Source organism: Marmota marmota, unplaced genomic scaffold, assembly GCF_001458135.2.
Source record: "Marmota marmota marmota unplaced genomic scaffold, marMar, whole genome shotgun sequence".
Taxonomy (NCBI): domain Eukaryota; kingdom Metazoa; phylum Chordata; class Mammalia; order Rodentia; family Sciuridae; genus Marmota; species Marmota marmota.
The window spans coordinates 3,502,835-3,527,096 of NW_025999896.1; the positions used below are offsets into that span (position 1 = coordinate 3,502,835).

At 44.4% G+C, this 24,262-nt stretch overlaps 1 protein-coding gene across 1 annotated transcript; it reads right to left on the bottom strand.

Moving 5' to 3' along the window:
- Positions 1–2,714: 2,714 nt before the first annotated feature.
- Positions 2,715–23,981, bottom strand: Myh3 (myosin heavy chain 3). The gene is made up of 39 exons (XM_015504491.2): positions 23,778–23,981; positions 21,833–21,976; positions 21,237–21,393; positions 20,411–20,438; positions 19,999–20,107; positions 19,288–19,380; positions 18,481–18,544; positions 18,302–18,400; positions 17,299–17,402; positions 17,077–17,215; positions 16,568–16,686; positions 16,328–16,477; positions 15,434–15,604; positions 15,037–15,343; positions 14,850–14,920; positions 13,844–13,931; positions 13,642–13,759; positions 13,080–13,203; positions 12,855–12,991; positions 12,515–12,770; positions 12,048–12,290; positions 11,782–11,958; positions 11,533–11,678; positions 11,362–11,452; positions 10,184–10,573; positions 9,952–10,078; positions 8,849–8,967; positions 8,479–8,675; positions 7,922–8,105; positions 7,100–7,265; positions 6,670–6,794; positions 5,687–5,995; positions 5,362–5,565; positions 5,162–5,287; positions 4,064–4,234; positions 3,852–3,956; positions 3,590–3,685; positions 3,353–3,490; positions 2,715–2,860 (listed from the first exon to the last, which is right to left on the bottom strand). Exons 1-39 carry the CDS (start codon positions 23,979–23,981, stop codon positions 2,834–2,836), a joined length of 5,823 nt encoding a protein of 1,940 aa, XP_015359977.1. The 3' UTR covers positions 2,715–2,833.
- Positions 23,982–24,262: the final 281 nt, after the last annotated feature.

A 24,262-nucleotide genomic window follows, 5' to 3' on the forward strand; every position in this document is an offset into this window, starting at 1 on the left:
GCCTAAAAGATGTGAACAGAAATCGTAATCAGAAAAGAAGTACTCTTTGGGTCTTATTAGCCCATTTTTGACACTTCTTTGTCCCATGATCCACCTCCTCAAGGTGTTTCTCATATCTATTAGGCCAGCTGCCCAGATAAATAGTCAGTGCATTGTAGGATGAATCAGTCTTGGAATCTAAAGACATGTTCAGCTCCGCCATTTTGACCTTCAGCAAGTTGCCCAGTGTTTTAGTTTCTTCATCATCTATAATAAGCAGGTGTATTAAGTCAAGTTCATCATCACTGAGTCTTTATATGGATGATAAGAGATAGTGTGTGCTGAGTGCATCAGTAGGAGTCAGTAAATTGTGGCTGATTTTATCTTCCTCCTTTCCATTGCCAGATAAGACCCGCCCCACCCCGCTTTCTGACCTCTGAGGCACAGCAGTTCTTTATTTCGAAGGAACTTCCTACTCTCATTTTTCTCTCCTCAATAACAGAGCTTATGGTTTCATAATCATGGGTATCTTTTACTATATGGAACGCTGGTAAAATTCATCTTAATAGTAACTCTTAGAAAATGAATTTTTCTCATGTATATTCTTCACAAAATCAAAGCCTAATAGAGGTAGTCATAGGTAACTTCCAGAATCAAACTTCATTTCATCTCCTTTATGAGACATGGCACATTTTTCCATAAGTAGACACTGTCAGGTCCCAACGCCTCAAGAGATTTTCAAGTTTGAGGCCCCATTCTGTATAAAATAAATCAGAAACCTCTTTTATTAATTCTTTATGTCTCAAATTCTATCATATGAGTTGACTTGAAAGATAGTTTGCTTACTTTCCCTTCCCTTCTTGTCTGGAAATATTTTAGCATGTGCTTTTAAAAGATAAGGATTGTTTCAGAAAACATAATCACAGTACCACATGCCTTAAAAATGAACAAGAATCCCTTATCACCATCAGATATATCCAGTCTGTATTCAGATTTAACAAAATAGAGTACACATATGTGTATCTATGTTTTAACACTTATTTATACAAACCAAGTCCATATAGTGCAATTGATAGATAAGCCCATTACATCTCTTTTATTCTATAGTTCCCCCTTTCATTTCTATTATTTTTTATTTGTAATTTATTTATTGAAAGAATTAGATGGGGAAAAAAGAAAGAACTAGGTGATTTGTTCTATCGATTTCCCTATATCTTGGATTTTATTGATTGCACCTTATGTCTCTATCCCCTGTATTGCTTCTAAATTGGTAACAGTCACATATCGATTTCCCTATATCTTGGATTTTATTGATTGCACCTTATGTCTCTATCCCCTGTATTGCTTCTAAATTGGTAACAGTCACATCCCTAGGCTTGATCAGATCCAGGGAAGCTGTTGGGCAGGCATTCTTTGTCGGTAACAGTGTGCACCTCCGTCAGTGGACATATCATGTCTAGCTGCCTATTTTCTAATGATTCTAATAGTCATAATTCATTAAGGGTTTCTATTTCTTATCAAAGTGGTGAAATTCCAATTCATTTCCTCTTTACTTAATAATTGGGATATCTTTGCAATGAGAAACTTTGTTTGCTTTCTCTGATGCCAGCTTTCCAAGGAAAACAATCAATAGCGGTCTTCATAAATTCTGAATGACTGAATGACTGTAGCCCTTTTGGCCAGGTCTGAGGCCTGGGCATGGATCAGACTTGTTCACATTGCTGTAATTTCCTCTCAGGAACAGATACCACCAGAAGGACATCTCACTTTTCTGTCATAGTGTTGCTGTGAAGTATTGAAAATAAGTCAAAGTGATAGTGATATGGCCTCAGAAACAAAAAGCTTTGAAATCACTGACAGGCCAAATATGACATCCATAGCAGCCCCCTTCCTATCCTAATGGCAAATTCCAGAAGCTGCTTAACTTGGTATTGAGCACTGAAGGGAACTCCCCATGGACTTTAATTCCCACCTGATTCAAACTACTTTAATTCCCACCTGAGTCAAGCTGGGTCATCTCCTAATCTTCTAGAATCAGATAAATAAAGGAACTTGGCAGCCCTTTCTGATGAGTTCAATTATGACAAATGGTCCCAGGTTAGAAGACAGTATGTCCAGCCACAGATCAGCAGGATAGTTATCCTGACTTCCTGCTGTATTTTTCTAGATAATGACAGGCCCACCCTGAGTTGAGGAGTGAGGTTTGGGGTTGTGCTGCTCTGAAATCCTGCAGATTGAGCCAAGATAACAGGACATGTGGGAAATCTAGATTGAACTATTAAAAGGACCTGACACTGTTTTATTCATCTGTGTATTCCTACTGACACAGTTGCTTGCATGGAGCAACCACCCAATAAATATTTACTAGATATTTCCCCTGTAGAATATAGAGGAGGGTGATCTGGTCCATTTCCTTATAACCCTATGAAGTTGAGTCAGAGTTTTCTGAACCTAACATATGTGTTTCCCTTATATCATATTAAGACATGACTCTTTTGAAAAACTCCGTCCTACCCACTGCCAAAGCAATGGCTAACCTAATTGTCTTTTTTTCTTTTTTATATAACCTCTCAAGTTTAAACCCAAAGCAGTCTCTCCCTCCCATATATATGCACTCATCAATTGCATTTACAAAGCCATCCGCTTATGGAGAGTTCAACACTGGGCATAAAAATCATCCAAGGAATCATTTCCAGGCTGGAAAGAGGAAGACAAATCCAATGAAATGCCCCAAACTGAAAACAAGGTAAAATTTATTGCATGTGAAAAGGAGTCACATGGAAGTTAAATGTTGGTCAGGAAGCATGAAAATATACATTTTGCATATCTTCTGTCCTGTTCCAGCAGGGCTCGATCACTCTTCACTCTCATGGACTACCATCTGGAAAGAAAGTGGACACTTTTAATCAAGTCAGGCAGCAGAGACATATTTCATCCTCTCTCCCAGCAAGCATCAGGGAGTTACTTGTTTATCTTGGTGGGACACAGATACTTTTTGGACCTTGGGAGGATGTACCATTAAGCAATGTGAAGTCACCCTACAGCCTTAGGAACTGGCCACCAAATAGAGCAAGTCCCATACTCTGAATAGTAATCCTCCAACTTGTATAGTGACTACAGACAAGCTCATTTGGCTCTGGAGGGTATTCCTGCAGCAGCCTCTTTTATACCAGCAGGGGGCACTTGAGAGAGAGCTCACTAGGCACCCCTCATCTCATCCCTTTTCTGGATGATGTTTTTTGTATTGTCAACTACTGACCTGACTTTAGTGCTCAGCTCAGAGACTTGAAGCAAATTCCTTTTCTTCCAGAGCCTGAGATTCCCCAGCCATAAAGGAAAGGGTTCCCTGCAATCACCAGGGTCAATAGCTTACCCGGCTGGAAGTGAAGTCTCGGGTCTTGGCACGAAGCTTATTGACTTGGGATTCCGCAATATCAGCACGTTCCTCAGCCTCCTCCAACTCATGTTGAGCTTTCCGGAATTTGGTGAGATGAACATTGGCTTGTTCATCCTGAAACCAAAGAGCCCAGCAGGTAAGATCCTCTCTCTGAGCTCCCTGTAGGAACTGGACCAGGCCACCATTGCAAAGCTACCCTCCTCCCTGACTTACAGCCTCCTCTGCCTGCCTCTTGTACGACTTGACTTTCACTTGAAGTTTATCAACCAGATCCTGTAATCTCAGCACATTCTTTCTGTCCTCTTCACTCTAAAAATGACAAAAATGGAATGTTGCTAGAGAAGAGGGAATAGAGATGTACAAGGCCTGGCTAGTTTGCTGGGCTCAAGTGTTTCTTCCTCTATACAGGTGGAGAATCCAAGGTGGCATTTGCACCTTACAGAGAAAATGCCTGTCAGGTTCTCTTTCCACCTACCTGATACGTTAGCTCTTTGACTCGCCGCTCATACTTCCTTAGGCCCTTCACAGACTCGGTGTTCTTTTTCTGCTCCCCTTCCAGCTCAAACTCCAGCTCTCGGATCTGAGGGAGATGGTCAGGAAATTAGTGTGGGGCTGGAGAATGAATGATCAAGAAATTAGTGTGGAGGCTGCTGGGCTCAGCTTTGCCAGAGCTGCTCCTGCAAGTACCCGCGTCTCCAGTTTCTGGATCTGCTTCTTGCCGCCCTTCAGCGCCAGCTGCTCAGCCTCATCCAGCCGGTGCTGCAGGTCCTTCACTGTCTGCTCCAGATTCTTCTTCATCCGCTCCAGGTGGGCGCTGGTGTCCTGCTCCTTCTTCAGCTCCTCAGCCATCATGGCAGCCTGAAAAACAAATCAGACCCACAAAGATGAAGACAAAGCTCAGGGGCCTTGGAGCTGTTGAAACCTGGGTGCCCCAGAGGACCAGAGGCCAGGCTGAAGTCAAAGGATAATAAGTAGGACAATTAGTGAGCATGTCTTCCGCCCTGGAAATACACACACACACACACATATAAATACACACACTTTTGTGTGTGTTAATAAATATATATGTGAGAGAGATAAAAACTGTTTAAAATAACCGAGATATAAATAACCTAATAAATGAAACCCACAAGGCCTGGATGGGAAACAGTATCTTCCCTTTCCTGAAACTGAACTCCTTGGGACCTTGTCCCACTCAAGAATTCTTTCTTTCATTATCACTGATATTTATTTTCAAAGGATCCTGAGATTTGAAGAAGACCGATTGAATATCCAGTCTCACAAATTTGGAGATTAAAGGAAGGCGTCTGGAGAATTAAGGTGGTGCTTGAACAAACAGGAAAGCAAAATAGTTTTGAGGTAGTATTCTCCCATCAGGCAGCAGGTGGTGCTATTGGAGCTTCCAGGATATCCAGGAAGTTCAGCTAGACACAGGGGAGAGAAACCTAATAGGACAGTGACAGCAGGAGGCCTTACTCCCATATCTGGAAGAAGTCAGATATTGAAGGAAAGAAAATCATGCCTTTCCACTGAAAAAATAAGCAGGATGTGATCCCTTTCTTTCTTCTTCTTCTTTTTTTTTCCTATGTCCTACTTTTAAATGTTGAGGGGGTAACTGCTGAGTTTGAGGGGAGGTAGGAGTGGTATTGGAGCAACATGTCCACCCTGTGTGTCCTGGGGGAGACTCTGCCTGTCTCAGGGCACTCTCTGGAGATGAGGGAAGACCATAGACTTTAATGATGCACGGTTCTGGTCGCCCTGCGAAACAGGAAAGAGAAGCCTTACATCTGTGATGGCCTTCTTGGCCTTCTCCTCAGCATTTCTGGCATCCCTGCTGGCATCTTCCACCTCGCTTTGGAGCTGGGTGAGATCTGTCTCCAGCTTTTTCTTGGTATGGATGAGACTGGTGTTCTGCAGCAAGAGGATGGGCGTTACACAGCTGTGTTGGAGGCCGAACCCTCTCACCTTGTCCTCTCTGCCCCTACCTGGGTGTGCAGCAGCTGCACTCTCTCATTGGAATCCAGGAGCTCCTGTTCAGCCAGTTTCCGGGCCCTCTCTGTCTGCTCTAGTGTGGCCCGCAGTTCCTCCACCTCTGCCTGCAGCAGGTTGGCTCTGCGCTCCACGATTGCCAGCTGCTCCTTCAGGTCCTCCTGGCCCCGCAGAGCATCATCCAGGTGCAACTGAGTGTCCTAGCCAGAGGGAAAAGGAAAATTCTATTTGAAGTGGAGGTACTAGGACCATGAGCCTTCTATCTTTGAGAATATGAGGACAAGAGAGGTCTCTCCCACCCCCCAAGGTAGCTCTTTCAACCTTCAGCTGTCCCTGGACACTCCTGAGGTGCTTAAGGGTCTCTGCCGCTTGGCGGTTGGCATGGCTCAGCTGGATCTCAATCTCATTCAGGTCTCCCTCCATCTTCTTCTTGATCCTGATGGCTTCATTTCTGCTCCTCACTTCTGCATCCAGGGCACTCTGCATGGTCTCCACTGTCCTCTGGTAGTTCCTCTTCAGCTGCTCAATCTCTTCATCCTTCTCAGCAATCTTTCTATCAATTTCTGATTTCACTTGCGTCAGTTCAAGCTGGATTCGGAGGATCTTGGCTTCTTCATGCTCAAGAGCAGCCTTTAAAAAACAAAAACAAAACGAATGGTATCTATGCCTGTTATAAGTCTGCTCTATGACCTTTGGGGTAACAAAACTTCAGTGGGATATTTCCTAAATCGAACTCTATAATATTCAAAGCTACTTTTAAAAAACCTCGAATTTATCTTCAGTGCAAAAATAGAATAAGGTTCACTGCTATTTAGTTTTGATTATACAATAAAACAATAATAACACTTATTTTAATTTCATGGGTCTGGAGATTGAATCTGGGGGTGGTGAGGAGATTCTACCATTGAGCTACATCCCCAGCCCTTTTTATTTGTGTTTTGAGACAGGGTCTCCCTGAGTTGTTGAGGTTGGCTTTGCTGCCTCACCTCCACCACCATGCCCAACAACAATAACATTTAAATCATCATATTTCCCAGGAGCAGGAAGCACTTTACAAATATTTGAAATTCACCTAAGATTTTGTAAAATCTCATTCTTTAAATGTAATGACTTTCTCCAATACATTCAAGATAACTCACAGGTATTATTTCATTCAACCTCAGTTACACTCTTTGACAGAAAAGGGAAAGGCTTTAGGACTGTGATTTTGCAAAGGCAAAAGCCAAGATACAGAATGGGCTCAGCTGGCCTCCCAGGCTCCCCCTCATTGTCTCTGCTGCCGCCTCCCCAGCATTCATGCTCACCTCTGCTTCTTCCAGAGCTAGCTGAATATCAGCCTTTTCCAGCTCCATCTGCTTCCTTGATTTCTCCAGCTCATGGATGGTTTTGCCATTTTCAGCAATTTGCTCTGTGAGATCCGCTATCTCTTCTGCAATGAAATAAGTTTCCATTGTACTTGGACGCCTCTGCACGGGTTGCCAGGCATGCAAAGCACCAACTCAATGCTTTTTTTCACTAGTTTATTAAAATTCTAAGGACTGCTGTTTCCTAGAGATAAGATGTAGCTCAGAGAGACTGAAAAAGAACGCTTGGATAGTGAACGCTTTCTGAGGGTGCCTCAATACACATGCGTGCGGGGATCTGAATAATGGAGCCATCCCTATCCAGCACACTGGCTATGGAGTGTGAAGGGAGGCAGTTTCGGACCATCGCAGACTGTTTGGAGCAGCTTACGCTCTAAGTTCTTGTTTTCACGCTTCACAGTTTCCAGTTGATCTAATGCTTCCTCATAGGCATTTTTCAGTTTGAAGAGCTCAGTGCTCAAAGACCGGGACTCCTTCAGAGACGCCTCCAGCTCTGCTTGGCTCTCCTCACATTTTGTCTTCCACTCAGCTAGCACCTGAAACACCAGGATGGAAGGGATTTCTAAGAGTTCTCCTCCAAGCTTCTTACTAAATATTACCATAATGCAAATAGTCTCAGAGTTAGTACTAAGTTGGTGGTGTCTGGATCCTTCTTGATTATTGGACTAACCAGGATTTCATTCCATCCATTTACTCAAGATAATCCGTAACAATTGCTATCTCCAAAAAGCAAATGGATCTTTTGGGAAGGAATTAGTTAGGCTAAATTGCTTTGTTCCTAATATGAAAATGGCCCTGAACTTCTAAGTGTTTTATTAAAACATTGGTTCAAATCATCCTTATCTGCCATACTGAGAGGGGAAAATTCCAAAAGCCTGTCCTTGGGACCCAAGTTAGAGTACCACATAACAACCATCTTGACACAAGGGGGAAGGAACAAGGCTTGGGGCTGAATGACATTGTAGAAATTGATTCATATCCACTGACAATGTTGGAAAAGGATTTTCACCCCCATCCCATTCCCATTCTGTTTCACAGACAAGGAAACCACATCTTGGTGAAGTTCAGAGACTTTCCCAAGGCCACCCTCCTGGGAATGGGAAGAATCAGGTATGGGACCCAATCTCATCCTTCCATGCCATTTGAATTCCCCCACATCATGTATTCACCCAAGAAGAAGCTGATCCCACACCTTGTCAAAGTTCCTCTGCTTCTTGTCCAGAGCGGCAGCCAGAGAGTTGGCTCTTTCCACATCAATCATCAGATCCTCAACCTCCCCTTGCAGTCTCTGTTTGGTCTTCTCCAAGGAAGCACATTTAGCATTCACTGCCTCAACTTGTTCCTCAGAATCTTGAAGGCGCTGAGCAAGTTTTTTCCTTAGAGAATATGAAAGAGAAGCAGATGCTATTTAAGTTTCAATCTTCTTGAACATCACTGTTCATCAAGTTGGAATCACTAATCTATGTGATTCAAACACCCAGTGCTTTCATAAGCCCAGGAGAATTCCCTGTCTGCTCAAAATCCGTGATCAATAATCTGTCTTGTCTTTAACCAAGATCAAAGTTGTTTGTCTTAATGAAATGTACTAACAGTAAGTTCCTCTAATGGCACAGCACTATATTCAAAGGCACATGTAACAGGAAAACATCTAGTAACAAAAACAAATTCATCAAATGTACCCCCAAGGAGTTCTAAAGCATTATGATCACTGAAGGTTTCTAGTTCTTCTAAGGGCAGAGAGTTGCGTACTTGGCCTCCTCCAGCTCCTCCGTGCGCTGGATGGCATCCGTCTCATACTTGGTCCTCCACTGGGCAACCTCACTGTTGGCCTTGGACAACGCCCTCTGCAGCTCGGCTTTGCCTTCCTGCTCCTCCTCATACTGCTCCCGCAGCAGGTCACAGTCATGGCGGGAGGACTGCAGGGCGTGGGCCAGGGCATTCTTGGCCTGTGGGAGTTAAGAAAGAGCCCCCAGTGGACTTAATCCTATGTGCATCATACAATCTAGGTATGTTCCTGCTAACATCACCTATGGAATAAAGTTGCAGTTTTGTTTGTTTTATCTTATTTGCAGGTAGTATATGAAAATTAGATCAAGGGTAAATCCTTCAGAGGAGATACCTTGCTCTCTTCTTCCAGTTGCCTCTTGAGCTCTTCTATTTGTTGAGTAAATGCTTGCTTGCTCCTGGAAAGTTGGGACACTGTGCTTTCCTTTTCTTCCAGTTGACGACTCAGCTCACCTATATCCAGAAGGAAATATTTTCATGGCATTCATTCATTCACCAAGTTTCTACTGTGTATAAGGCCCTGTACCAAGGTCTGGGGAAAGAATAAACGATAAGATGTGGGCTCTTCTTGAAGAAGAAATGGAAAGCATAACCTGATATCATTTTAAACTACTGGAAGATGGGAGTGGCTTCTGTTGATTAAAAAAAAAGGTGGGGGGAATAATTGTAAATTGAAGCATTACCAGTGGTTCTTAACAACTCCCAATAAACCTCTCCAGTGGCTGGTATTTCCAGCTGTTTGTTGGTCATAAAGAGGAATATTTTGGATTTATATTTCTAATAATGTGAAGTTAGACTCTTGCGTAAATTAGGTAAGTTCAGGTTTATATCCTTATACAGAAGTCAGAGAAAAAAAGAGGGTGGGAATTTATGACTCCAGAGGTCAACCTTAAGGTTATTGTAGAAGTGACAACTAGCTACACTTCTCATCTCCATTGTCTTGGCTATGGATGCAGCAAAATATGGATGAGCAAAACCTATAATGACAGACCAGTCCTGGGTGGAGCCACATTTTCAATGTAAAAGCCTCAAATAATGTTCCTTTATATTTTTATGACAAACCAAGAGCAGTTGGCCCTGTTTCTGTCTTTATTCTCTAAAACACCCGAATGCACATGATGTGCATCAAGAAGCAGAAAGGCCATGAGTCTTGGTTTCTCGTCCTATTTCTGCCAATGAGATTTCAGCTGAAGCAAGTTGATCCTAATTGTGACAGAGCTTAAACAAGGTGATATTTTGGGTCCCTTCTTATTCTCTCTGGTTTTTACCGAACTCAGTGCTCTCTTCCTTTAGGAAACTGTAGATGGCCCCCTTTGTAGGTTATTTTGATTACTTCTCTCTTGAAAATGTTCTTTCCTAGAGACTCTCCCTCAGACACGCACACTGTTCTAGGCGCCGTTGTGTTTTCGCCCTTTTGGTTTCCTGCACATCGCTCACCTGCCTCAGTCTGAAGCCGAGACTTCTGTGTGGTCAACTCGTTCAAGCTCCTCTGAATCTCCTCATTCTTGCCCCTGGCCTCGCTTAACTGATCCTCCAGAGTTCGACATATCTTTTCCAGATTGGCCTGAATGAAGTATTGGGAAAGGGAGAGAAGGCGGGCAGAGGTCAGGTATGAAGGGTCCCAGGTGCAACGTGTCTCCCTTACGTGTCTCCCACCCTAGCCAGGCACCTTAGACTTGGACACACTCTCCACACTGCTGGAGAGGTCGTCGATCTCGAGCTTGAACTCGCTCTTCTCCTTCTCCAGCTTCTGCTTGACCCGCTGCAGGTTGTCAATCTGCTCCCCGAGCTCCGCCGCGCTGTCCGCGTGTTTCTTCCTCAGCGTGGCCACCATGGCTTCGTGCTGCAGGGTGGCCTCCTCCAGGTCCCTGCGCAGCTTCAGGAACTCCGCCTCCCGCTTCTTGTTCAGCTCGATCTGCGTGGAGGTGACTCCGCCCGCCTCCTCCAGCCGCTCGCTCAGCTCCTCCAGTTCCCGGGCGTAGTCACTGCGCTGTTTCTCCGTCTTGGCGCGGGTCGCTCTCTCCGCCTCAATTTCTTCTTCCAGCTCCTCTATGCGTGCCTATACAGAGCAAGCAGCCAGTCACTCACTCCTCCAGAGTAACCAACTCACAGGGTCACTGTCCACAGCAGCTAAGATATGAAATCAACCTAAGAGCCCATCCACGAATGAATGAATAAAGAAAAAGTGGTACATATACACAATGGGATTTTGTTCAGCCATACAAAGAATGAAATCCTATCATTTGCAGTTAATAAGATAGAACTGGGAGACAACATGTTTGGTGAAATAAGTCAGGCACAGAAAAGCAAGTATCACGTGTTCTCATATGTGGAGGTTGAAAAAAATGTGGAATAGTGATTACTAGAGGTTGAAAAGGATTGGAGGTTGTATAAAGGCAGGCTGAATTTGATCAATGCATGCCTTATGCATGCATTGAAATATCACATTGAAGTCAATGTGTACATATTAAGTAATGCATGTTAATAAAAATAAAAGAATAGGTTAGCTTCCATTCCTATCAGACAAATCTGTTTATGGATTTTCCCCAAGAAATAGGAATATTGATAAGTTTTCTTTCAATGGCTTTTTCCTTTACCAGCATGGTCATTACCCCCGCAGTGACCAACCCAGGATATTTTCTACTCAACTGAATGTTGGTCCAAATAATTGTGAATTTATTATAAGTTAAGAAAATCACTGTGCATCCCTGCAGAGTCAGCTGGCAGGAAAGGAACCTGTGAGAAAGGCAGCCTCATTGTCCTGCCCATTTGTTCTAAATGGCTTAGAGCTCCAGCACACTGAGTGAGTGACACCACACGTGAAAGAGAAATCCAAAGGCCTCCTACCTGTAACTCTTTGATCTTCTTCTGGAACTGGAGGCCCAGAGTCTGTTCATCTTCTACTTTGCTTTGTAGTTGACTATATTCAAAATCTTTCCTGGGGAGGGAAGTGTACACTGTATGAAAACAGAATCCCCAGTAACTTATAAACTTGAGAGCAGTGGTTTTAGGACCTACTTCTTGAGCCTTTCATCCAACTGTTGCTTATCATTCTCCAGATCTAATATAGACTCTTGGGCAAGCTTCAGGTCTCCCTCCAGCTTCCTTTTGTTCCTCTCCAAGTCTACTCGGAGCTTCTTTTCTTGCTCTAGAGAACTTTCCAGCTAAAAAAAGGCACCATTTCCTTTTAGGGAACAAAGGCTTTGCAAGAGGACCCCTGGGTGCTCTTTCAGCCCTGAAGAGTCCTGATGAACACTGTTTACTTACATCATCCACTTGCTGTTCCAGTTTGCTCTTGATTTTGCTCAAAGAATTGACTTTGTCCTCCTCTGCCTGCAGGTCATCCAGGGTCTGCTGGTGGGCCTCTTGCAGGGCCTTCTTCTCTCTGGTTAACTTTGCAATTGTTTCATCTAACCCTGCCAGTTCCTCAGTAAGGTTTTTAACCTAAGAAGAAGTCACAAGCAATTATAAAAAGAAATAAAGTCTAGTTTGCAATGACTGCATCAAACAAGAAAGACCCATCAGGACAGTACCTTGTTCTCGGTGGCATGCTTCTCCTTTTCAACCTTGGCCAGTGTCAGCTCAAGGTCATCAATGTCTTTCTTCAGTTCTGAGCATTCATCTTCCAGTTTCCTCTTCTTGGCGGTCAGCTCAGCGTTGATCTCTTCCTCATCCTCAGCTCTCTCGGTCACCTCTTTGATCTTGGCCTCAAGCTGGAATTTGGCTTTGATCAGCTGGTCGCATCTTTCCTCAGCATCCAACAAGTTTTCACTTTCCTTTAAAAAACAAAACAAAAAAAATCACAATTTCCTTGAATGAGATAAGGTTTGTGATGATCCAGTGTTTTTGTTCTATATGAAATCATTTATAGAGCATCCCAACACAAAATTTTTTTAAAATCCCACAAATAATCCAGCTTTCCTAAATACATAAACAAATCTAGAAGGATTTTTTTTTAAAAAAAAGAAAGAAAGAAAGAAAAGATTTCTAAAACACATACAGCTTGTACTTGGAGCTGCAGGTCATTCTTCTCTTGTACCAGAGTCACCAGTTTTTCTTCTAGCTCCTTCCTTTTTGCCTCTGACTTGGCCAGTTCATCCTTGGTTTTCTGAAACTCTTCCTTCATGGTAGCCATCTCCTTCTCAGTCTCCGCACTCTTGAGGAGGGGCTTGATCTTGAAGAAGAGTTTCATCCAGGGCCAGTGCTTGACATTCATGAAGGAGCGAATGTTATACTGGATGCAGAAGATGGACTCCCTAAAAAACACGACATTGTTCATTCCTAAGGGAGACTCCCTCTCTCCCCAGGGAGTGCACATTTGAACAAAGACCCTGCTCTACCTCCTCTGCACCATCTTCTGGAACTCCACACGCATGAGAAATCCTCTGCACACAGCTTGTGTCCTGGTGATCAGTTTGGCCAGGCGGTCATCCCGCATCTCTTCCAGGGTTCCCAGTAAGCCTGCCTTGAAAAATACCTTAGAGGGGAGAAGAGTGACATTAGTCAGTTGTCTGGAGACGTTAACAAGACAAATAGGCCAGCATCTGTCAGAATTGAGGCATTACCTTGGTATGTCCAAATTTGTACTGTGTGTGGTCAATATCAATGGAGGCCAAGAGTTTTTCGCAAGCTTTCTTGCTGTCGATGAATTGGCCCTCTGGGATTGCACTGGCATTCAGCACTCGATATCTGCCATTGTAGACACAGAATTAATTATAAGCTGTTGACAAAGACAAAAACCCTGGAGACCAGCAACTCTAGGCCTCTCTTCCTAAAGGCCAGAAGACCAAGTTCACAAGAGTTAAAAAAAAAAAAAAAAAAAGAAAGAAAAGAAAAGAAAACCAAACTGGACCATAGTCTCACTGCTAACTAGCCTGAATCTAGACCTTGGGACCTTTAGGCCCTGTTTTTTTTTTTTTTTTTGCCATTCTGTGTATCAGATCAGTCCCAGAGAAAAACATGGAAGAAACAAGTATAGTTTGTCTTGACTGAGTGGCAGGTTATTTATTTTATATGAAAGCCTACAACTGTTCTTTTGAAATGCTTTTTTTTCATGCCAATATTTCTCTAAAATTCTAGTCTTTGTATATCTCATTAAGAAGCATATACAATATTTTTATCGCATACCTTTGCTTAAAATCCCCATAGAGAATCCTATTTGGGAATCCTTTCCTGCAGATACGGATGCCTTCCAGCACACCATTACACCGCAGCTGGTGCAGGACCAGGCTGTGTTCCATAGCCCCTGAGAGCAGAAGCAAGACACATCAGCTTCACACAGAATTTCTCGCAAACTGAGCACCTTCTAGAGAGCCATCAGGTGCCTCACCTGGGGTCTTGGTTTCGTTGGGAATTATACAGCGCACAAAGTGAGGGTGAGTAGTTCTTAAATTTGACATCAGCTTGTTCAGGTTTTCCTAAAAGGAAAAGATCAATTTAACGGCTTTTACAAAGACACAGATATGTTGCGATGAAAAATAAGTTAGGTATATAAATTTATCATGAATTCCAAAGAATAGTAAAATGAACCCTCTCCTTTAATGGTCCTATGTCTAGAGGTATAGGAAAATAACTGATTCACAGGTTAAACATTCCTAACCTGAGAGTCTGAAATCCAAAATTCTTCAAAGTCTAAAACTTTATGAGTGCTGACATGACACCACAAGAGGAAAATTCCACACCTGACCTCATGTGATGGGTCATAAGGAAAATGCAGGTGCACTACAAATATTACATAAAGTCATCTTCAGGTTATATGTGTAAGATATATATGGAACATATATGAATTCTACATTTAGACTTGGGTCCCATCCCCAAGAAATCTCCTGTGTATAAGAAATATTCCAATGTCTAAAATCTGAAACACTTCTGGTCCCAAGTATTTTAGATATGGGGAACTCAACCTGTCAGTCTTTTACCTCCCAGTGAGCCAGAGTATAAAATGGTTTCTGAAATCAACTTTGGACCTGTGTCCTGCTCCTGCCACAGCATGGGCTGCTATTACTGTTGCCTAAAGGTGAGTTGGAGAGTTGGTGCTGGGAACTCTCCTCCCTGGCCAGCCAACTCAGCCAAAATGCAGTACAATTGACAATGAAATTTTAGCCCCACATAAAAATAATAAAAATTGTCCTTCAAAAAGAAAAGGAAAGAAATTTTGGCTCCATATTTGTTCCACCTCATGTATGTATGATCATATTATCCCTCGACCTCAGTGAAGTGATTAGTTTCAGACAGTATTACTATTCTAAAATAAACTCAGGATAGAATCTCTCTCCATTTCTCATTTTGATGTAACTTAAGTGAACCAGAAGCAAATAAACTTGTATTTTTCATACCCTGAAAAGTGCAGAGACAGTTTGGAAGGAAGAACCCTTTTTCTTTGCAACTTTCTTCTTCCCACTGTCAGCTGAAAGAAACAAGAGGGCAGGTGCTGTTGGATCTACAAAGTCTACTGGGTCCTGTGGAACAAAGGGAAGGAGATCATGTGAGGACAAGACCCTCACTGTTTCTGGAGTTTCTTACCATCCGCAGTAGCGAAGGTGGCATAGAGGTGTGCCAGGAGCCTGTTGGAGGACTTCTGGTACAGCCCCACCACAGTCTCGTTCAGGGGGTCTTTGTTCTTCTCCAGCCAGCCCGAGACACTGTAGTCCACAGTGCCTGCGTAGTGGATCAGTGAAAAGTGGGCCTCAGCCCTGCCTTTGACCACCTTGGGCTTCTGGAAGTTGCTGGACTTGCCCAGGTGCTGGTCATACAGCTTGTTCTTGAAGGAGGTATCTGTTGCCTTGGGGAACATGCACTCCTCTTCCAGGATGGAGAAGATGCCCAGTGGCTAGATTTAAGACAAGGCAAAAAGGCATCTGGGTAAATGTGAAAAGCAGAGTACATGGGCAGCAGGGACCGAGTAGACAGAGGAGGTTACCTTCTCAATGAGCTCAATGCAGGCAGCCAGGTCCATCCCAAAGTCAATGAAGGTCCACTCGATGCCTTCCTTCTTGTACTCCTCCTGCTCCAGCACGAACATGTGGTGGTTGAAAAACTGTTGCAGTTTCTCGTTGGTGAAGTTGATGCACAGCTGCTCCAGGCTATTATACTGATACCAAAATATAACATTCATTTGAAAAATTAGTCTACTTTCAAAAGCAGAGACCCACTAGCATTTCTGCCTACTGCCTTGGGCCTCCCCTGTTCATTCATCCTTTCAGAGCCAGTCACATTCTTCCAGGCTTTGACCACCTCTTCTCCATGGAGTCTGACCTCCAAACATCCAACTAGAAGCTGTTTCTCCTTCTCCTGAGCTCCCATAGTCTGAGCGTCTCTTGTGCACTTTGTCTTGTGCTAACTCTTCTGTGCACCTTATTGACTTGCGCTTTCCCTCAACTACAACCACAAGCTCGGCTTTTTCTTTTTCTCCTGCATGTCTAGTGCTGTCTAGAGACTAAATACACACTTTGATAATCTGTATGCTTTTCTCATGGACGCAGTAGAACAATTATACAAAAATATTACATGATTGACTTACTACTCTCAAATTGTATCTTTGTCTTTCTGGCTTTCCCTAAGTCACTGATAGCATTTTTGTTTGTTTGTTTGTGTTAAACTATTTGGCGATGTCCTTTAAAATTCCACTTTACAGAAGTCTTTGCCTCTCAAAATGACACAAACCCTCCCAAGATGGTCCCTTTTTTTTTTTAACCTGATTCACTCTATCTAGCTTTTCTACAAAATAAACACTTTGACATCTTCCCTTTAGGATTATGAAAAACAAGTTCCCCATACAAACATGTATAAAAGGAAGAGTATAAATCATACAAACCTCAAAGATTTCAAAGCCTGCAATGTCCAAAACCCCAATGAAGTGTTGTCTCGGGAGCTTGGTGTCCAGTTGCTGGTTGATGCGAGTGACCATCCATAAGAACAACTTTTCATAAACTGATTTGGAAAGGGCATTCACAGCATGATGGACCTGTGGGGGTGGGGAAGATCAGCTAATAAGTAGGAAGATAGTGACCATAAGGGACTTTGGTCCCTTTCTGGCCTTGAGCCAGTACCTTACCTGATCCACAGTTTGACCTTTGGTAACATACTCATTCCCAACTTTCACTCTGGGGAAGCACAAGGCTTTCAGGAGATCCGAGGAGTTCAGGCCCATCAAGTAGGCTGTTTTGTCAGCCACTGTAAAGAAAAGAAAGCTAATGTTCAGCAAGGTAGAAGAGACTCTGAAAATCATGCAGTGGTTCAAAGCTTGGCTGAGCTCATCTTGGTATGTCTTACATTCCATAACATTGAGCTGCTTAGGTGGGGAAGTCAGAGAATATGATGGGGATTTTCTGAAAAGGCAGACTTAGGTTCCAGAAAGCCCTGGTTACTTCTCATTGCACCTGAAACAGGACTATTCTAGGGATTCTGCTAGAGTGGGAGGTGATGGTGCTTATAGGCATCTGAGGCCCAGAAAAGGGTCATGACCCTTCTAGGTAGAAAAAGTATTAACTGATTTCAAGAGAAACATCAAATGGTGAACAACCTACCAGTTCTGGCCTATGGTCTGCTGTGGGGATTTTGTACCTTCTGTGCCGTCTGGCTCCGCTTGCTCCTCTCGCTGCTTCTGCTTGAACTTCATGTTCCCATAATGCAATACAGCCCCCGTCAGCTTGTAGAGTCCAGATTTCTCTTCGGGGGTGAAGCCCAGGATGTCAATGGCACTCTGGCATGGAAAGAACAGCCTGTCAGTCCATTGCCCCAGTGATGGAGGAGGAATTCACCACGTTTTCCATCTCTCCCACTTACGTCTGTAGCCAACAACTCCTCAGCATCATCGATACTATCCACCAGGATTTCACCCTGGCTGATGAATGGGTAGTCATAAGGGTTGGTCGTAATGAGAAGCAGCTCTGAAATGATAAGTAGTTTGAGGAGATGCAAGAAAATATCACCTTGTGGGTTTGAGCTCTTGCATCCTGGCCTAGGACTTTAATTGCTGGAGCCAAATTAAATGTAGAGTTAGTAACCTCTAGACAGCTTCACAATATTAAGGCTATGACTAAAAACATAGTCCAAGGGAGACTTTGCAGTCTCTCAATGCTACATAGATAAAGAACTCTCAGAATGCAGCTCAGTGGTAGAGCACTTGCCTACCATGCTTGAGGCCCTGGGTTTCTATCCCCAGCATTGAAAAAAAAAAAAAAAACCCTTAGAGAGAATATTTAAATTTTCTTACTTCAAATATGACAGAGATGCATGTCAATGTAGGTTAAGGAAAGCTAATAGGGAAAACTGGCTGAGGGAGGGTCAGGACAGGAGGCTACCCTGCCTGTGGGAAGTACAGGTTGTTTGGTATAATCATAGCCTTTTAAAAAATTTGTTGAAAAGCTGCTGACCAGAGGCTGAGCAGACACAGCCGGAGAGCAGAGAAGACAGTGTGCACGGATGCCTCTGTTAGGTACAGAACAAGGAGCAGAGTGATTCTCCACACAGGCTGCTGCATGGGCCTCACATTTGATGAGAGGTTGGTTTCTGTGCCAGAACACAAGGGGGCGCTCAAGGACAATTAAATGCTTAGTTATTTAGAAGGTTTTGATAAGCCAGGGCTGAATCCAATAGTGATTTGATCTTGTTACTGACTCTCTGTTTTTCACATTGGCATGTCGTTGCCCAAACAGCCACATGATGGGCCTAAAATAAATGTCCTTCACTGGACAAATGTCCTTCATTGCCACCTATGGACAGATTACAGCTCTCCACGGTGTAGTGATTCACAACCCCTGGTGCATGAAGACCAAGGCACCCTTACCTATGAGCTCAGGCTTCTTGTTGGAAAGAATCTGGTAGAAGATATGGTAGCTTCTCTCAGCCTTCAGCTGAAAGGTGACTCTTGATTTTTCCAGCAGATCTGGAACACAAACAAAGCCCTGGCTTCCAAAGTGATCCCCAATTGCTGAGACCTCATCTGATCCCAGTGTATCTACTTACAAGTTTCAATGTCTGCCGAGGCCAGCTTTCCAGTGGTACCAAAATGGATTCGAATGAATTTTCCCTGCAGGGGGAAAGAGAGACCTGATCCTACCATGGCCCCAATGACTCCACCTGGTTTCCAGGGCAGTATGAATGGGAGCCTTCCCCCTGTAGTTTGAACCTTTCCCCGCTTCTCCTTTCTTCTCTTTCCAGTAATGGTGTAGCTCTGTTGCTCCTGTTCCTCATGGCCTGTGCTCCCCCATCCCTTGCACATATTTAGACAACAAAGCAACTAGACTAATTTTTTCAGCATGTGCATCAAACCATATCACTTCCCTGCTTACAGGATCCTTCAGGAGCTTCCTGTTGTACTAGGAGTAGATTCCAAATAACTTCTTGTGGCCTATGTCCTCCTCCATGACCAGGTCACTTCTTCCCTCTTGCCTGTCTCATGCAACCTGCCCCCTTACCTCACAGACTCTCCTTAGGTCCCTTCCCCAGGCCCTTTCCACCTCAGGGATTGTGTGCTTCTCTTCCCTTCATCCTGATGACTTTAAAGCCTGGCTCCTTTTCATCCTGCAGATCTTGGTTCATGTGCCAAAGAACTGCCCCTTAGAGAGGCTTTACCTACCAACCCCATCTAAAGGACATCTGGCCCCCAGTTATTCTGTCACATGCCCTGTTTATTGAAGTTCATGTGAAAGTATCTTATTTGTCACATCCTCTCACTGTTGCTCTCCACTGGTCTCTAAACTCCCTGGGACAGGCATCTTTCCTGTCTTGTAATCTACAAATAAGATTCAATTGCAACCAACTCAGGCTTACAAAGCGGGAGGAGTTGTCATTCCTCACAGTCTTGGCGTTCCCAAAGGCCTCCAGCAGCGGGTTGGCACTGATGATTTGATCTTCCAGAGTGCCCTGATGAAGAAATCAAGGGAGGAAGGAAGATTTATTTTTAAACCATAAACATGACAATTAAAACTTCTCACCAGTTCTGTTTCTCCTGCCTGGCAGCTCTGGTGAGGCCTGTCCCTCCCTCCCTGACTTTCCAATTTGAGGACCAACCAAATCAGCAGCATGCCCTTCTCAAAGCACTTTTATCATCCCATTTTATTTGACACTAGCTGGGTCTCCTGATTGGACATTACGTGAACACTTGATTCTCCAGTTCATTTAGATTGTCTGTATTCATTTCATACTGTGGCTACACATTTGAGTTCAAAAGCAAATATGGACTATTGCTCTCTCCAGTTGGTATCTGATTCTACCCTTAAGGACAGGCATCCTGAGCTGCCCCCAATTTCATCTTTCTTAGTTAAGGCTTGAAGCCTTATTTCTGAAGAAATCACAGAATCTGGTCCTGTGAGATCTAACATACTGGGTTGTCTAAGATGATCACTTATCCTTCAAGATTTTATATCCTAGCCTGCCTTCCTTTCCTTGCGGAGGGAAATGTGATGACACTTAGCCTCCTAATTCTGAAGTTAAGACAGAGGTTAGAAGTACAAGCTGAACAAGCCTTTCTCCCCTCCATACTTTCATTTTGGAGTCCTTCTTCTTGGCGAGGTCTCCAGTAGCTGCAATTGTTGCAAAGTACTGGATGACCCGTTTGGTGTTCACAGTCTTTCCTGCCCCGGATTCTCCGCTATTCAGGGCGATCGAAAGACAGAGAAAGGAGAAAAAAGAAGAAGAAATAAGTCCTGTTAAATGTATAAACAGATGTCACTCATCTGGACAGCCTGAACCACATCTAATATACACCTATCAAACAAACCTGAGAGACTACTAAAGAGAGACAGAGCCCCGGGGTCTTATGCATGCTTTTGTGCCCATCCCAAACCTATCTGTTCACTGTAGACTTTGCTCCAAACACTTTTTAATGAACAGAATAAAGCAAGTAACACCTTTGGCCACAGCTATGAAACCAGTCTATTCCTTGAATACTTACGTGATCAGAATGGACTGGTTTTCACGATCTGCCAAAGGAAAAATAAATCAGAGTTGATGGCAATATAAAAAAGAGCTCCCTAATTCCATCTATCTCTCAAGCAGTCCGTTAAATTGTGCAATGTCAGTTTCATGTGGTTTAAGTTAGGGAGAACTTGATTTAGGCAATGCCATTTTGAAACATATCCTCCACCTTAGAACAACTGTCACCCTGTGTTTACTGTGACCCAGAACAACAGTCAGCCTGATCTAAACCCCAGACAATAATATCCTATGATGAGAATTGTGCCCTGGAACTGAAATCTTAAGAAACATCCAGTTTGACATGGAACAGTGGCCAGCACAAAGAATGATGGTGATGATCACAAGAACCCTTCTCTGACAACCTGGACACCTGGCCCCCAGTTATTCTGTCACATGCCCTGTTTACCTCTCACTGTTGCTCCACTCCAGTGGAGCAGTGGCCAAACTGCAAAATTTCCCCCACCCCTTCCCTCCCCTATAACTTCCTGAGGCTTTAAGTAGAAGACGGGTGTCAGCTTCTGCCAGAACCCCCCTCTGCAAGTTTGTCTGGAATAAACCTGTGTTGCTGTGAGCAGTTTCTCCTATCTCTCTGCATTTCCTTTGTTTGTTTCTTCCCTTATATTAACCAGTTCTTGTAAACGTGTCCTGGCCTGCAAGGCCCTAAATGGTCTGACGTCTTTGCACTCCTCCCCCTCCCGTCCTTGTGCTGGACACCAGAGGGGGCAGGTCCAGGACTGAGGGACAGCTGCCCTGAGCCTGTCCAGTGCAGGCTTCGCCCTCCTGCCCCTTCCTCTGGTGCTCACCAGTCAGCATGAACTGATAGGCGTTGTCCGAGATGGAGAAGATGTGGGGCGGGGCCTCCTGGCGCTTTTTGCCCCGGTAGCCATTCACCACCTCAGGGTTGTACACCGGCAGCCGCTTGTAGGGGTTGACGGTGACACAGAAGAGTCCCGAGTAGGTCTGTGGGGGAAACCATATACGTACGTATCCATGTGTATGTATATTAAAAACTTTTGCCTTTGTTGTTATTTGTGTTTCTTTCTGATAAACTCATAATGGAGAGAAGACATGGCTTCTACTTATAGATGAGGTAACTGAGTCTCAGGGAGGAGGGTGGCTGGACCTCATGCAGAAAGTGACAATGCCAATCCCACCATGGCCTCATCTCTCCTGCTCTGCCAGCTCTCTGTCTTCCTCCCCACCTTCCTGCCAACAACCCCTCTTCTTCCTACCCCCTTCATCTCTTGCTTTCTCATCTTTTTTTTTCATTTCCCCTCAACAGCTGGTCAAACACAAATCTTTCAAGATCTTGTCACCCACACAAATGTCTCCACCTCCCGTTCCCTCTTCCCCTCATGTCAAATGTCCCAGGAAAGCCACGACGCCCATCACCACTGACATAGATCATCCAGGACGTGTAGCGGTCCTTAAGGTTGTACAGCACTGCAGGCTCATTCAGGTGAGTGAGCATGGCCATGTCCTCGATCTTGTCAAACTTGGGGGGGTTCATTGCATACACATCCTCCGGTTTCACCACCAGGGTCTGAAAGAGGAAGAGTTCTGGTGCTTAATATTGTTTGTGCATTGCTGCTGCAGGTGTCCATCTCCTATAAAGACTGGCGTAGAGACAGCAGGAGGGACATTGGGGAACACCTGAGTGACAGCAAAGGAAGACAAGGCTACTGGGCGGCTATGATGCTGATGGTAGAATATGCTTTGTTTCTGTTACTGGAAGACTTTTTCCCTTTTCTGCTTTGATGGGCCTGGAGTGAGGGAACAATAACAGAAATGAGACTAGAGGATCTCTGTGCAGGATGTGGGGACTGAGGGCAGGAGTGGGAGCCAACAGGAACCATTCAGCTCTGCAGTGCCCACTATGCCAAAACCTAGCTCCAGCAACTGAGGGGAGTTTTCCTACCTACTCAGCGAAAAATGTCATGTCCATAGGGCAGTCCTGAGGCAGGGAGAGAAGACAGAGAGGGAGGTGGCATTGGATCCCCAGGTCAGTGGCCTCTGAGTTAGCCAAGATTTGGAGTGCTCTGAAGGCAGCTGTCCAGCCCCCTGACCCCACACCTTTCCCCCTTTACCACCCTCCCTGCACATGCTCATAAAAGTCCTGCAGCCCCACTTTACCCCTCCGGGCCCTTCTGCAAACAGAGGATTATGAGCTGGGGGAGGGGACCACAAGGCAAATGCCCTGTAATGTCTTTGCACTCCTCTCAAAAAGCAGAACCTCTTCCCCAAAGCCCTCAGGCTTTAGGGGGGCAGAGCCTCAGGCACCCATGGCGCGAGCTGTCTTCCTCTCCTCATCCTGCCCCTACCTTCTTTCTTTATGTGACCACCCTCTGAAAATGGCCAGTTTTCCTGCTCCTGTCTCCAGACAGTGTGAGTGGAAGCCTGCCTTTTCCCTGCCTCCGAGCAGGAATTCATCCACACCATTCAGGACCATCCATCCTCCTTGTACAAGGCTTCTTAGATGGTCCTAGATTATCATTCATGAAATCTAGCTCCTCATGTTCCCGTTTTATAAGCCCATTCTTAGCTTCTTTATCCGAAATATGTAGACAGCCACCTGTGGGGGCTTCAATGCCTGGTAGCACTAGAGGATAAATTTCAATGCCCTTTTCCTTCATCCAACTCAATGACGTCATCGCCTTTACTTGTCTCTCGGGTTTTATTTTTCCTCTCTCCTTCCTTTCTTCTCCCTCCCTCACCCCTCTTCTATCTGTCTCTTACTCTTTGACTTTTCTTGGAACATTTGCAGATTCTTATGTTCAAGATTACAGAAAATAGAACGTCCAAATCCAGAATTTCTCCCAGCATTCATTCCCACAGTGGCTTGGAACAGATTATAGTGAACCACAATGCTCATCGCATTTCTGATCCAGGCAGGCAGCTAGTTCGTATTGAGCTTATGATCCACTAGCATCCCTTATGTATTTTCTGTATGTCCTCTGTTAGATGGCCATTGCTAGAATTAGAGAGAAACCTAGACTGCCACAGGAGAATATTCTAAAAGCGTTCCTCCTAGTATTGGACTCCCAACTCCATACCCTTGAGACACATGAAGCTGATCCCCTCTGGCCCAGAGCACGTGAACATTGATAAAAGCACCTGAAAGCTAATTGCTTTGATCTACCACAAGTGGGACTCTTTTCCCACCCTGCAACCTGAGGCCAGTACTGCCTTGCTTTCTCTGAGGACACCCATGAAGTCTAAATCCATTTCCTATGAGGCATCCCAGAGCCTCATCTGGAAGTGGCTGGAGGTAGGATGGGGGCATATTCAAGGTAACATGAGGAACAGAAGGCCAGTTGCCCACAAAGGGAGTGTACAAGTCTTACCCGGTGGTCATCAGTTTCCACAGTGACCTTCCCGTCTTGGGTACTCTTAATTTTGCCTTTGGCATATTCGTACTTTGAATCAACCACAAAGCAGTAGGTTTTGGCATCAAAAGGTTGGTTCTGAGCCTCGATCCTCTCCTTTTCTGACTTCCGGAGGAAAGGAGCGGCAACGCCGAACACTTCCATTTCAGAGTCACTACTCATGATGTCAGCTGCAAGGCAAATCCACCCATGGCTCAGCTGCCTCCAGGTCCAGGCACCAGGCAGCTCCCCACCTGACCCTCAAATGGGATTCCCCCAAGAACAAGGCTGTCTTCATGCCTGATGGAGCTCCACTCAAAGCCTTTAGGCTGGGAAAATCAAATTGGCACATATTTATTGAGTAGCTACTGCATGCAAAAGTCATAGACCTTATTTAATCCCAACTACTTAGTTCTCTCCATTTACTGAACGGGTCCTAGAGATGAGCACTACTCTCTAGACCT

Bases quoted from the DNA above. Each gene is read 5' to 3' on its own strand.
- Myh3 (XM_015504491.2), bottom strand. From the start codon at position 23,981: ATGAGTAGTGACTCTGAAATGGAAGTGTTCGGCGTTGCCGCTCCTTTC. The intron at 17,216-17,298 runs GTAAGTGGGAGA...TTTCCATGCCAG, and splicing joins AGGAGTTGTTGGCTACAGAC to AGTGCCATTGACATCCTGGG. The intron at 3,491-3,589 runs GTAAGTCAGGGA...CTTTGGTTTCAG, and splicing joins AGAGGCAGGCAGAGGAGGCT to GATGAACAAGCCAATGTTCA.